The 15,314-nt window shown below is 40.5% G+C and overlaps 1 protein-coding gene across 1 annotated transcript; it reads right to left on the bottom strand.

Moving 5' to 3' along the window:
- Window positions 1-454: 454 nt before the first annotated feature.
- On the bottom strand, window positions 455-14,926 carry cd59 (CD59 molecule (CD59 blood group)). Its single transcript, XM_017709623.2, has 4 exons — window positions 14,777-14,926; window positions 7,715-7,787; window positions 2,506-2,607; window positions 455-2,379 (listed from the first exon to the last, which is right to left on the bottom strand). The coding sequence occupies exons 2-4, from the start codon at window positions 7,767-7,769 to the stop codon at window positions 2,180-2,182; spliced, it is 357 nt and encodes a 118-aa protein (XP_017565112.1). The 5' UTR covers window positions 7,770-7,787; window positions 14,777-14,926; the 3' UTR covers window positions 455-2,179.
- Window positions 14,927-15,314: the final 388 nt, after the last annotated feature.

Genomic DNA, 15,314 nt, shown 5'->3' with positions numbered 1-15,314 from the left:
AGGGTATAAAAGGAGTCAGAACACATTGGGAGGTCAGAGCTTACTTGGGAGATACATGATGCATGTTCTCTGTTTGTAACCTCTCCAGAATTCTGTAATAAAACTTTGTTTGTTTCACTTCAGTCTGATATACTTGTCTCATTTTTTTTGCATCAACGAACACGCAGGACTGGTTTCGTCCACAGTCCAAACAATGTTCCATATTCACCAAACTCTTGAGATTAGGAGTGCTGATCTGGGACCTGTTCCTGTCAGTTAAGTCATACTAAATTAAAGGGGAATCTTATTCTAGACTGACACTCTTACACTAATAAGCTTAATGAATAAGAAACCCAGTAGTGTAGCCACTTTGGGCTTTTGATTGTGGCCAGTGATTTCTCTCTAGCAAGACAAAAGACTTAAGACCTTTTATTCAGTGGAATTCCTGAATGAGTGAAAGAAACTGAGTGCACGCTGGTTTTATATTGTCCACTTTATTGGACACACAGTCAGCTTTTTCTTACAGTTGGGTTACAAACCTAGAAAACTGTTTTGAAAACACGCTGTGCTGTTGGGTAAATCAGCCATATGCTTTTCTGTAAAGCATATTAAAAACCCTTTACTTGTATACTTTAAGCTCACTGAAATGTATTAGTGTGAGGCAGCGGTGACATACGTCATTTCAACTTAACAGCCTTAATACGTTAACATGCAAACTTTCCTCCCTCTCAAACAAACAACTCAATACTGCCGCATACCATTGACTAAAGATTCATTGATCAATATAAAAAGCACATTTTCTACTCCTATTAGCGCGCATACATGAACATGCTGATCAAATAATATTTTCAGATGCAAAAGGCCAGCATTGATCAGGCTTGGGCTGATTTAGTATTGCCCGTTCCTTTATAGCCCACTGAGGGCATCATTTTGTAGTCAGCATCATGTCCAAACAACTGAGTGCAAGTTATTTTTTCTCTACATGAAAAATTCTGTTTTTCAAAAACCAAAATCACTGCCATTGTACCTTGTGGTCAGCAAAAATTCAGGACTCAGTTTGCAGGAATGACGGCTTACTTGCAGCATGTGTGTAGCATTATTTATTTCTTGATCACACCAGTTTATGGGAAGCCTGGCTACTTCCTATTTTCCCCATTATATTGACTTCAAAATACTGGTTCAGCTTTTCCACAGCTAAAAAGAGACACTAGCATTACTGCTTCTGATCATGGATTAGTTGGCCAGCTGATCAGCTCATTGGGTAAATGAAGCAGTTTGCACTCACCGGTGTCATGAGTGTACATAAAACATTGTTAGAAATTACTAACAAGTACTGTTATAAAATGGAACTGTTGAAATATCTGGTGCTGTTTCTGTTCTGAAAAAAACACATGCATTTCTCTGTTTATAGATGACTAAGCATTTACGAAGTATAATTTTGCACAGAAACCGATTTATTTTGAGCTTGCTCAGGAACCCTCTACCATCAAACCCAGAAGACAGTACTGAATGGCATTACACACAATAAATTCTTGGTTTAGACCACTTAACTGCCTCGTAATTCAGAGGATGTAGTGACGTTTTGGAAGAAACTACATAGGAGACCGTGTATCGGGTCTGTAACTATTTTGTTTACCAAAGGGTGCAATGGTGGCGATTTTTGAAAATATAATTAATTTTACCCATTGCTGCTTAAACTCCGTTCCTTATTCAGCATTACACCAACTACAACATGATGCACATCTTTGAGGTGTACTGAAGAAATTTATTTGCCCCCATTCTGAAAATCAGAGGGTAAAAATCTCTTTTAGGGCGATGATGACAAACCCTGAAATCTAAAGTGGTGCTGTTTGATAAACGTGAGAAATGTGGTCTCCATTGTCTCCAGGTTTTCCCACTCTTTATCCTACTTAAACTTACATTCCCACTTATATGATACTACTACAGTAAATCAGCAGGTTACCACTATTTAAATTCAATTTGAGTGCTTCAGATTCATCTTCAACTTCAGCTGGAAAGAGCTATTTTAAAATTTGAACAACTTGTACTGTAGCATTAATTAAGCATGTGGTCACCACAGAAACTTAATTTTAGTTTAAGTGATTTGGTTCATCTCCAACACATTTACAGAGCTGCTCAGGCCTAGTAGCAGTATGCACAGCAGGGGGCAGCATACAATTCTTTTAAATAGCAGGATAACTCAGAGGACACACCACCACCACACTGCCAAGGAGACCAGTAAGCCCAGCACCGAGCTACTGGTCGTGGTCGTGGATGCCCCGTTACACAGGTCAGAGCTGCAGCATTTGAATGTGAAGCTGGAGACCTGGGGAAACATCTGTGACAGGAGGTTGTAGTCACAGTCTGAATGTTTTATACACTGCCGGTACGTCTCACCACCTGTGGAAGAGAGAGAACAACAAAGGCTTTATAACAGTTTTCCATAAGTAAAAAGTATGTGTGCAAGTTTGTGATTTAAAGGGTTTCTGTGAAATCGTCTGTGAAAGTGAGAGTTAGTTGAATCACCTCTCTCATTCAGCGTCAGACAGGAGTCCTCAAATCTGCAATCCTGGGTTTTAGTGCAACTTCCAGTGTAGTCCCGACATTTGTAACACTTGATCGCAGAGCCTGTGGATATGAAAACATGAATCAGAGGAAGAGAAAACACATAAACTGAATTCTCATGCAGTCAAAGTTCAGCTATAGCAGTGAAGGTTTTCATATAAAAGCAATTGATCAAAATATATTCATGTTCTTTCTGTAGTTCTTCAAACTTTCTTGCCAGTTCATCTCTTATTCTACATTAAAATCTAAAAGATAACCATGTCGTTTGACTAGCATGTTTTCAGTAAAATATTTAAGACTCCCACACTCAAAAAATGCATTTTTATTTATTGTAAAACACTGTTCACTGTCCACTCTATTAGACATTCTCACCTTGATGGTCCACCTTCTAAATGTAAAGTCAAAGACAATAGCTCTTTTGCACCACCACTACGTCACTGTAGTGCTGAGAATAATCCACCACCCAAATAATACCTGCTCTGTGGTGGTTCTGTGGGGATCCGGACCACTGAAGAATAGGGTAAACGTGAACTAGCAGCATTTAGGAAACACTCTGTAGTGTGTTCTCTGTAGAGAATATGTACTCATTTCAGGAAAGAAAAAAAAAAAAAACATTTGACCAGGGTATACGAACATAGCTCTCACTCTGGAAGTACAGAGATCAAAGGGCCTGGAGTAGTAGCCCCGGTACCCCATACTCCCGGAGGACCTCCCACAAGATATCTCGGGGAACCCATTCGTAAGCCTTCTCCAAATCCACAAAACATATGTAGACTGGGTTGGCAAACTCCCATGCCCCCTCAACAATCTGTGAGAGGGTAAAAAGCTGGTCCATTGTTCCACGGCCAGGATGGTATCCGCATTGAGGTTTAACTATTGGTCTGAGTCTTCTTTCCATCACCTTGGCATAGACTTTCCCAGGGAGGCTGAGCAGTGTACCCCGATAGTTGGCACACATCCTCCGGTCCCCTTTTTTTAAAAATGGGAACCACCACCCCGGTCTGCCAGTCCAAGGGTACTGTTCCTGAGGTCCATGCAATATTGCAGAGGCGCGTCAGTCACAACAGCCCCACAATATCCAAAGCCTTAAGCATTTCTGGACGAATCTCATCCACCCCCGGTGCCTTGCCACTGAAGAGCTTGCCAACTACCTCAGTAACCTTCACCAGGGAAACGGAGCTCGACATGACAGAGGCTTCCGGCCCAGACTCCTGTGAGGGGAGCATGTCTCCCGAATGTTTTCGTGTGCAAAGCCATTAGACAGGACAGTGGTTTTGAATCTTAGGCCTGTCCTCTGCCCTGCACATTTACAACTGCTAAGCTTGATCAGGTGTGTTGGAGGCAGAGAACACCTGAAAATGATACTGAAACTGCAGGAGAGTCCCCAAGATTAATATTGAAAACAACTGAGCTAAGCTAATCTTGCTCTTTATACTATAGTGTGCTCAATTATAGTGGCCTTATAGTGGTAGCACCAAAGTTGAACCACAGCTTAGTCAAGCAGACTAAAACAGCTTCACATCATTAGCAATTCCATTTCAGTGATGCTCCATTCAGGCAAATCTCACATCTGAGCAACTGAAGTCAAGAAACTGGGGGGGGGGGGGGGACAAAAAAAAAAAAAACAAAAAAACACAATCTAACCAGTTGTTTTGAGCTACAATTTTACCTGTTAAGCTAGTGGTAGCACAATCAGCTACTCTTTTCATTACTGTTCAACTTTTAGCAATTGGTGCTTACTTTATGGTTATGAATGATGCAAATGGGTGGGCCAACAGCCTCATCTCAATAGGAGCGATTAAAATGTATGATATGTATAATAAGTTTTAATAACCGGAGGTGGACAAAGTACACAAATCATGTACTTGAGTTAAAGTAGAGATACCCAAGGTAAAATTTTACTCCAGTAAAAGTAGAAGTTCCTCCCTTTAGACCTCCACTTGAGTAAAAGTACCTTTTTGCCTTCAAATGTACTTAAGTATTGAAAATAAAAGTACTAAAAGATTTATTATCACTCTTATGTCCTATTAACATTTTTGTAATAAGACTTGCTTCATAAACTCATTTTAGGTGAAAATACACCAGTGTCACTCTTGGTAAACCAATCTTTTAATAGAATGTTGTTAATTAGTCTGACACTGATGTCTATTAAAATGATCATAAGCACAAAACACAAACTATTTCCATTAGGTAGAACTGAGTGGCTCTGAAACATAGAGTGAAACATAGATTTACTAATGAATTTTCCTTTACTACATTCCATCTGTAGGTCTCTGTTCATAAGGCCGTGCCTGGAACACCCCCACCGGGAGGCGTCCAGGGAGCATCCGGATCAGATGCCCGAACCACCTCAGCTGGCTCCTCTCAATGCGGAGGAGTAGCGGCTCTACTCTAGCTCCTGCCGGATGACCGAGCTACTCACTCTATCGCATAGCGTGTAGCCCGCCACCCAACGAAGAAACCTCATTTCCGCCGCTTGTATTCGCGATCTCGTTCTTTCGGTCATTACCCACAGCTCATGACAATAGGTGAGGGTTGGGATGTAGATCGACCGGTAAACAGAGAGCTTCGCCTTTTGGCTCAACTCCCTCTTCACCACTACAGTCTGGTACAGTGACCGCATTACTGCTGCTGCCTGTCCCAGCCTACGGCCGATCTCACGATCCCTCTTCCCATCACTCGTGAAAAAGACCCCAAGATACTTAAACTCCTCCACCTGGGGCAGGTCCTTTCCCCTTACCTGGAGTGGGCATGCCATCCTTTTCCGGGCCAAGACCATGGACTCAGACTTGGAGGTGCTGATCCGCATACCAACTGCTTCACACTCAGCTGCAAACCGCTCCAGCGAGGGCTGGAGGCATCCATGTGATTCCGCCAAAAGAACAACATCATCTGCAAATAGCAGAGACGCCACCCTCCGGCCTCCACACATAATGCCCTCCTGACCCCAGCTACGCCCTGACACTCTGTCCATGAATATCATGAACAAGAATGGAGAAAGAGCACAACCCTGGCGGAGCCCAACGCTAACACTGAAAGAGTCTGACTTAATGCCAAGTATACAGACACAGCTCTCACTCCGGGAGTACAGAGACTGGATATCCCGGAGTAGTAGCCCCGGCACCCCATACTCCCGGAGGACCTCCCACAACCAGTCCCTAAAGGCCTCTTTCTTCAGCTTGATGGCCTCCCTCACCACTGGTGTCCACCTGGAGCTTCTTGGGTTACTGCCCCGACAGGCACCCACAAGCTTTTGGCCACAGCTACGCCTGGCAGCTTCCACAATGGAGGTTTTGAACAGGGTCCATTCAGACTCCATGTCCCCTACCTCCTTTCCAGAACCCTGCCCACGCGCTCCAAGAAGACCGAATACTCTGACCTGTTGTTTGGTGCATAAGCACAGACAAAGTTTTCCTCTCTGCGATTTTAATTCACATTGAGGCGACCCTCTCGTCCACCGGGACAAACTCCAACTGCATGGTCACCAGCTGGGGACTTGTGAGTAGGCCTGGCTCCAGGGGTAGGCCCCGGTGACCCTTTCCCGGGCAGGGTACACGATTTTTTGTGCACGACATGCATGGGGAACTTTGGATCGTGTTAGTCTGGGTCTTCACTCCAGACCTGTTCGCCCTGGGAGACCCTACCAGGAGCATATTGCTCCCGACGACTTAGCTCTGAACATCCCTAGACCACACAAGACCTTCCGCCACGACAAGGCCCCGATCCAGGAAGGGATCATGTTGAACAGACTCTCCCAAAATTTTATGCTGCTGCACTGATGTTGAGCCGTGTGCTTGCAACGCTCCAACAGGTCAAAACAGGCTCAAAACAAAGTTCACACTGTAAAATGTAGTGGAGTGAAAGTAAAGTCACCCCAAATGGACATACTTCAGTAAAGTACAGATACATGAAAAAACTACTTAAGTACAGTAACAAATTACATTTACTTAGTTACTGTCCACCTCTGTTAATAACTGACAGGATGTGGGGAGAAGTCTAAAGTAGTATTTGGTCAATAACAAAAGTTCAACTTTGTTGGCACTGACAGAGGTCAAACGTTTTCTGCAAGTCTTCACCAGGTTTGCACACACTGTAGCTCGTATTTTGGCCCATTCCTCCTGCAGATCTCCTGTAGAGCAGTGATGTTTTGGGGCTGTCGCTGGGCAACACGGACTTCCCATTCCCTCCACAAATTTTCTATGGGGTTGAGGTCTGGAGACTGGCTATGCCACTCCAGGACCTTGAAATGCTTTTTACGGAGCCACTCCTTCGTTGCCTGAGTGGCGTGTTTGGGATCATTGTCATGCTGGAAGACCCAGCCACGTTCCATCTTCAATGCTCTCGCTGATGGAAGGAGGTTTTGGCTTAAAATCTCACGATACATGGCCCCGTTCATTCTTCCCTTAACACGGATCAGTCGTCCTGTCCCCTTTGCAGAAAAACAGCCCCAAAGCATGATGTTTCCACCCCCATGCTTCACAGTTGGTATGGTGTTCTTGGGATGCAACTCAGCATTCTTCTTCCTCCAAACATGACAAGTTGAGTTTTTACCAAAAAGTTCTATTTTGGTTTCATCTGACCACATGATATTCTCTCAGTCCTCTTCTGGATCATCCATATGCTCTCTGGCAAACTTCAGACGGGTCTGGACATGTACTGGCTTAAGCAGGGGGACACGCCTGGCACTGTAGGATTGGAGTCCCTCTCAGCGTAGTGTGTTACTGAGGGTAGCCTTTGTTACTTTGGTCCCAGCTCTCTGCAGGACATTCATCAGGTCCCTCCGTGTAGTTCTGGGATTTTTGTTCACCGTTCTCATGATCATTTTGACCCCACAGGATGAGATCTTGCATGGGGCCCCAGATCGAGGGAGATAATCAATGGTCTTGTATGTCTTCCATTTTCTAACAATTGCTCCCACAGTTGATTTATTCACACCGACCTGCTTGCCTCTTGTAGATTCACTCTTCCCAGCCTGGTGCAGGTCTACAGTTTTATTCCTGGTGTCTTTCAACAGCTCTTTGGTCTTTGCCATGGTTGAGTTTGGAGTCTGACTGTTTGAGGCTGTGGACAGGTGTCTTTTATACAGATAACGAGGTCAAACAGGTGCCATTAATACAAATCGTTAATGTTAATCAGCTCTTGCCTTTCAGCCCCAGTATACTGTACATACCCAGACCAAGCAGGGCCATACAAAACACCAAACTCGCTCCCACGAAGATTTTCATTTTGCAGCAAGTAGACTTCTAAGAAAAAAAAAAAAGAAAGAGAGTTAATTACTCATTAACTTAATATGTTTCACTTTCATTTTCCACATGTTAAAACTATATAAAAAGTTCACATTATGAATTAGTCCAAGCTTTGTTCTTGTTTCATTACTGCATTGACTGCCAGTATATGGTATGTATTGTGTAAGAGTGTATGAATATTTAACCAGGATTAGCACAGTGAAAGGTTCAGTGGTTCTACCTTTCTGTAACTAACAAAACTTAAAATACCCACACAGAACATCTAATCAGATCAACATTTTTACATTCAGGAAGCTCAGTGATTATTCACTATAACCATTCTTACACATATTATAATGTATTTTTAGATTGAGTTACACAGCATTAATACATTTATATTCACTGTAAAATTGTATCATCCTAATGTATGCCATACTATATTCCAAACCTATTTTAACTGTGAAATTCAGTCAAGCGCTTCTTCTTCATCTATAGTCCACAACTGTCAGCTCTATTTAATCTCTGAGAAGGAGTTTCTTTAATTTTTCCAATTTTAATCCACTTTTTTGTATCTTATTATTCTGCTACAGATTAAAACCTTACAAAAAGTACAGTAAAACATTGATTAATAGAAAAGGCAGATGCCAGACAGTCAAGATAAAATAAAACACTGGCCAGCATATACAAACATACCCACATACATACCAGAAAAAGAAATGAGAAAGAAATCAATATGGCTTCATTGGTGCTATTCAGCTTTCATTTATGAAGAACATTGAAAAACAGTCCATTTCCTTTCTAATCAACTGTTCAGGGACTGATCTGGTTTTAAAAGCGGATATTTGTTTGCCATTCTTCAACTATATAAAAGTCTTTATGTGCACAACCATACAAGCATTTGTATATTATATTTGTATGTTATATTTGGCATGTCATAACACGTTTTAGCTATGCTGTTGTAGCACATGTAGAATACGGCTTGCCATCATTCAAAATGGGTGGGTATATATCTAAAACACAGCTTGATTTCATATGGAAGGGTCTGCTCAGCCACAAAGCAGTAGGCCACACAAACTCAGAGTAAAGCTACAGAATCTTTAAGTGTATAACACATAAAAATGATTCATCACTCACTGCAGAGTTCAAAACCACCTCTAGAAACATCAACATAAGAACTGTGTGACGCAAGCTTAATGAAACGGGTTGTTCCTGCAGAACTTACCGAGTTTAGCTGTATTTTTAGTGTACATGTTTCTGTTTCAATGAACATCTTTAATACTAAGTAATATAATACTGAGAAACCCAATAACCTCTGAAAACTACTTCATGTTTCGTTATAATAGACGTTATCCCAAACACGTTCACAAGCTTCTAGTTGCAGATTTAATGGCGACGTGCATGCTAATAGCTCCCTGCTGGACAAACTTCAGACTGTAAGCAGTTTTCAATGCCATGACCATGCACTTTCCTCTTTATATACAACGTTGATACAATATATTTCAGCTGACCACCAGCACATTTAAGCTGTAAAGAAAATTGCACATTCTACTCACATCACACAGTAGCCTCCAGGTAAGAGCTAACGTAACTGTTCTAGAGTAAGATCTAGTCAACTTCAGCTTGTCTTTGGTGCAGCCAGTCACTTTGAGGCAAGCTTAGATTAACGTACAGTAAGAAAGGGAACCAAATGCCTTAATTAAAGTTAAACAGTCTGTGTGAAAGCAGTTGTATCTTCTATATGGTACAATATTTACAAGCCATTTAACAGTAAATCAATCCTCTCTAATTCTCTTCCCAAAACGCCTTTTACGCATCGCCGTCAGGTTACATCACCCTATCGCCCAGGCCTGTTATCAACTGGATTTTAGATCCAGAGGTGACATGCACATTTACATATAGGCCTGGGTTATTACACGCTTATCCTGCTGTATAAATGCACTGTCACTTTGAAATGGATAACTTGCAAACCTGAATGCTCTTCATACAACTTTTAAAAATGTCACCTAGCATTTGAGGCGAATTTTGTAACTTAACGTGGCCAAGAACCACCAACACTGGGACATATTTGACTGTTAAGAGACTGTTAAGAGTGTTTCACTCCAGACCCATAAAACATACTGCAAGGAAAATGTATGCTACTGGACGTCAGCGTCTGATGCTGCAAAATTACCTGCTAATGCAAAAAAAAAATTTAAATAGAAACTACTGTAACTCTATCTGATGTTAGTCCAGTGTGAAGGCATGTACATCATGAGACCGACATACGGTTTAAACAGATTACACACATTCTAATCCTAGTTGAATATGACCTTTTCCCCCTTTGAACAGACCACAGGGTCCTTTGAATTTTTACATTTTCACAATTATCACCAATATTAATAACGAAACACCTACTTTACTTAACACCTACTTACTCAACCTCGCACATGAGATCCAGAGTGTGTTTAGCGGGCATGGAACTAACGGCATCACATCAGATTTTGTCGGAATTTGCCAACTGTCACATTAACGTTACCACAGCATTAGCAAACCTGACAGAACAGTTTGCAAAAGGCCCCTCTCACATTTTTCGTCCACTTTATTTCTCTTTTTCGGAGGTCCACTTATAACATTTGTATGATTTATATAGCAGATATGCACAAGAAAAATATCATCTGCCACAGATATGTACATAAAAAAAATCAGATATTAGTAGCAGCCCACTTTTTGCATATTGGTGCATCCCTAATTTATTTAAGATATATTTGGTATACTGTCACAGTCAGAAGACATTACATTTTTTCGGCAAAAAAGTCCCTCATACACTTAAATACTGGCAGACAGCGTAGGAGATAATGAGAAAGGTGAAATGTCTCACATTGATCATTAGCATAATTATCATCAAAAACCTGTTGAGACACCATGACGTTCCACAGCACTGCTGGAACAACAAGGACAAATGTAAAATCTCACCTTTTGGTATATGCAGCATCATCTTTGATGGGAAAAATATCTAGCCTAACAGTAAACCTGGATTTCAATGTTGTCTTTTAATCGCATACAGTAATTTATCATTTTACCATGGAAATGAACATTTCTATTCAAGATAATCCAAGACTACAGAAAGCTTGGAAGGCACTCTCTTTAATATAACTGATTTCATGTCTGACAGTCTACTAGATGCAGCACAATAATGACTAGCAACAAAAAACTACAAAAACAAAAAATCTACAAAAGGACAAGGTTTTGACTGTTGGACATTTTACAGAAATTAAATAAAGAAATTTCCACAGTCTCATGAATTTAACACCTGAAGCATTATTGTTTATATTTTTTGCAACTCAACAGAATTACCAACTATTATGTCTGACCATTTCTAACATGCTGGCAGTTTGGACTTCTCATGAGCATTTTATAATATGCAACATATGGGATCAGGTTCATAACTGACCACTAATCACTTCATATTGTGTATAAAGAAAGGTAAAATATCTGGTAAACAGTTTAACAGAGCCTCGATTAAAATGTCTAATTTCTATCTAATCTGATGGCCCGCATTTATCTTTATGGTTACTGTAAACATCTAGGAAGCCTGTAATTTGAGTTCATGTGGCTAACTTATTCATTCACCACATTTTGTTAATCGTTTGCATGACAAGCAGAATTTTTCTTGTGTGCGACCTTTTTTATTTCAGTTTTGAGTTGTTTGCACACAGGAACACAAAAAAGATGTTGACTTATTTACTAAATAGGCTCTAAACGAACTCCAATTCAGGGGTGCTGACCTGAGAGCCAGAGTCCAGCAGTGTTATTTCCTTGCTCTGTCTCATGCACAGCTGACAGCTGCTTTATAATGATAAATGGATAAAGCTACTGAGAAACTGATTCATTTTTAAACATGAGGTCAGTCATTTGGAAAGAGCAGCTACGTCCAAAAGTGAATACTACCATCCTAAACAGAGTCTAAGTAATCATAGAGTTAACTATATGACTATCACTCCATATCGCAATAACACTCCCCTGCAAATAACGCCGCATTCTTTTTTGTCCTGATTTGTAAATTAAGATGATGTCATTCTCCACACCAAAATCTGCCAAAATTACACCTCAGGGATTTATTTTCTAAAGCTTATAACTTCAAACACTGACTATTCATAAGAATGACATCGGGTAAATTGACCAGGTTGATTTGAACTTTTTCACAGTCCTGATTTTTTCTGTGGTTTGTGTAGACAATGAAAAAGGAGTGAAGTGAAAGTAAGTGAAATACAGGCTTTATTTTCGCTTTAGTAGATATTTTTGACACAAATTACATCAAAATCTATAAAAAATGATTTCATATAGCATAGTTAAATTTGTAAAAAAGAAGAAAGTAAGAAATCATCACAAATGGAGCACATTAGTATATTTAATTATACAGCTCTATTCTACTGGACTGTGAACCCAGCCACCGCTTCTTTTTGAACTGCCGCTCACGCAATGTCACTGGACAGCTGAACGAGCTCAGAGGAAAGCGCCAACCGCCAGTGCTGTTATGTCAACTAACAGACGCCTGCGCTGACTAGCATCACGTTGAGTGATAGGGGGAGAAGGAGGGGGTATCCTACCCACCCAGAGAGAGCGAGGCCAATTGTGCTCTCTTGGACTCCCAGCTATGGATGGCTGCAGCATCACCAGGGACTGGACTCGCGATCTCCTGATAGGGCCAATGCTTAGACGGTTGTGCCACTTGGGATCAAAACACTATTTTTGAATGCTAAAAGATGCCTTTAGGGATATTAAGAAAGCCCTTTTATCTGCCCCTATCTTTGATTTTTCTAAAACACTTGTTCAGACTGATGCCAGTAAAAATGGAGTACAAGCAGTTATTACACAAAAGGCTCAGGACCAAAAGCAAGTAACATAGCATCCCCCAACATTGGCCGCTTCCAGGTACTGTGTATTTCAACTCTGTCTATACACAACATTTGAAAGCTGCCGACACTGGGGGGCGGCCGATGTTAGGGGATATGATGCTACATGTTGTTGCTGAGTCCAATACTGCTCAACCTATGAAGTCCTTTCTTTAAGGAACTTACCTTCCCTTTTCAACCAGCTTACGTGTGAGCTGCTGGTACAAAAAAGCCATGTTAAGAATAAGGGAAGAAAAGTAATGGACATTTTCCCATTGGATTAACTCTTCATCACTCACCTTCCCTTCATCTCTTCAACATTCTCCTAAAAAGGACTGGTTTGACTTTCTTTTTTGTGTCTGATTTCAATAATGCGCTGGGACCTTTGAGCGAGGCCTCCAGCCCACAGGGACTCAATTGAACTCTTCTCTTTTTTTGGTTTTTATGAGTGTTGGCTGTGTTATGGGCCTGGTGTTGTGGGTTAAAGGAATGTTTGTCCTATCTGTGTAGAGGTGGGGTCAACCAATGTACACTGCACATTCACTGTTTCATCATTTAACACCAGAACAAAAAGGTATCCCATAAATGTTATATTACTTATATGTTTGTTTATAGTATAGTCCAACACATCCTTGTTCCCTGCATTTTATACAGATCCAGTGGAAAAGGGGTATTGCTATGTGTTATAACAGCCCAAAACACAAACAACTTTCCATTCCTGAACAGAACTTTCAACGGTGAACATACTGGCTGTAACATTGTTGTCAGAGCAGTCAGTATGTTTAAACTTAGCATGTTTCCTTGATTTCCGATTACATATCATGGTCATTTTATGATTTAGTACAGTATATTACATATTGCTCCTTTAAATGTTTGTGGTTACAGCATGATATTTCTATATCTGGTAGGGTTTATTCTGAAAAGCAGAGGCTATTTGTTGTGTTATGTATCCTACAATGGTTCTTTCTGTGATCTGTAGAAAAACAGATAAATTAAAAGTAAATTTCATTCGATAAAAAAGGATGTTATGATTGCTGATCAGACTGCTGGTGGACTTAAGTTACTTGACTTTTTGTGTCTTAATAACTCATTTAAAATAAAGTCGGTGAAAATGTTTTTTGCAAAAACCATAATCTGCCTGGAACATTATACTCAATAGTATTTTTAAAGCTGCTAGTGGCCTTACTTTTCTGATTCACTGTAACTACAAAACTCCCTCTAGTTTTTATTTAGTTCCCTCAAAGAGCACATTTTGTTCTCCACCTTCTTTAGATTCCTCCACTTTATTCACTGACCAGTGTCTTTTTATAAAGCAAATGTTTTACAAATAACAAAATATGATCTATCCTTCATAGAACCTAAATTTCTGTTTCTGCTTGTTTTAGCTTTTGCAATAACAAATCTTAAAACATTTAAGGACATTTGGAAGCTTTCCAACGAAATTGTGGAAGTCTCTCTTAAAATGATTTAGAATTGTTATCCAGTAAATACTATATACTATACTAAACATAAACTAGCTAAATGTAACCCTGCTGTTCTGTCAGATCGCTCCCTCCGTCACAGATATGATTAAAGTATTAATAATCTCTTTTTGAGACTGTATCTATTGCAAAGTTCTCTGGAAGTTCTCTAGAATTTTTTGCAGACTTACTCAGAAAATGTTTTTCATTAGAGAAGATAAGGACTTCATTGTGAATGTTGTCTTTGGGAAATTTCTAGATACACAGATGTATTTTGTTTATTGTTTTAAAAAGGACCTTGCAATCTATATGAACCCCTTAATTCAATCCCAAAACCGTTTGTACACTGTACCACTTATAAATTGTTGTGCACTTGGAGTTAAATTGTCAGTTCATTTGTAGGAACATTATACACTGTTCAATAAAGCATGAAGAAAAAAACAGCGCTGGTGCATTAAGGAGTGATCATGATGTGTTTTAAGCAGGTTTAATATTCACTGGTTCCAATTATTATTATTATTATTATTATTATTATTATTTAGAAACACGTTGGAAAAACGTTCCTATTTCTGTATCTCAAGTTCAGTAACTGACGCAGCCAGTAAACGCTGAACTGACTTTTGTCCCAAATGATCACCTGAATAAGTCGCCCAGAGTTGTAAATATCTTAACTCACCCGATATTTGAGAGCCTCCAGCAGCGCGGCCACTCACACGTCTCGCCCAGTCAGTCTGAGGGAGCACAGAGGAGCTGAGGCTTTGGGACCGCCCACAAGGTGTGGGGCTGTGGCGATAAGTACAGAGCCGGTTTATGAGGAGCCTGGCCACTTCATGTTCCCCCGTTATATCAACAACAGGACGGCTAATCAGCAGAGGGCGCTCGCGAGTGATTCCTCAAAGAATGGGAGTAAATGGAGCCCAACGGATAAAAAAGTTGAAATAGTTTTAATCACTCGCCCAGAATTTTTTTAGTTATAGAAAGTAGAAGGATGTAGTTCACTAAAAAAGCAAAGGAAACTCAGCTTTATATTTCCTTTTTTCTACAGCAAACGGGCTTTGTGCAGCAGGAGGCGGGCATTACTGCTAGAGCGTCTGATTGATTGGCGAGCGGAGCAGCTCATTGGCTGTTCGCACTCACTGACGTCATGGATATAGGGGCGCAGTTTTAAGCTCGAGTTTAAAAGCTCTTAAAATATAACAGCGGTGTTAAAATGT

The sequence above is a fragment of the Pygocentrus nattereri genome, chromosome 25 (assembly GCF_015220715.1).
Source record: "Pygocentrus nattereri isolate fPygNat1 chromosome 25, fPygNat1.pri, whole genome shotgun sequence".
Lineage (NCBI taxonomy): Eukaryota > Metazoa > Chordata > Actinopteri > Characiformes > Serrasalmidae > Pygocentrus > Pygocentrus nattereri.
This window is presented reverse-complemented; position numbering and strand designations above follow the sequence as displayed.

Excerpts from the sequence above, each read along its gene's own strand:
- cd59 (XM_017709623.2), bottom strand. The coding sequence starts at position 7,769 with ATGAAAATCTTCGTGGGAGCGAGTTTGGTGTTTTGTATGGCCCTGCTT. Across the intron at positions 2,608-7,714 it reads TATGGCCCTGCTTGGTCTGG|GCTCTGCGATCAAGTGTTAC; the intron begins GTATGTACAGTA and ends TCATATCCACAG. Across the intron at positions 2,380-2,505 it reads TCTGACGCTGAATGAGAGAG|GTGGTGAGACGTACCGGCAG; the intron begins GTGATTCAACTA and ends TCTCTTCCACAG.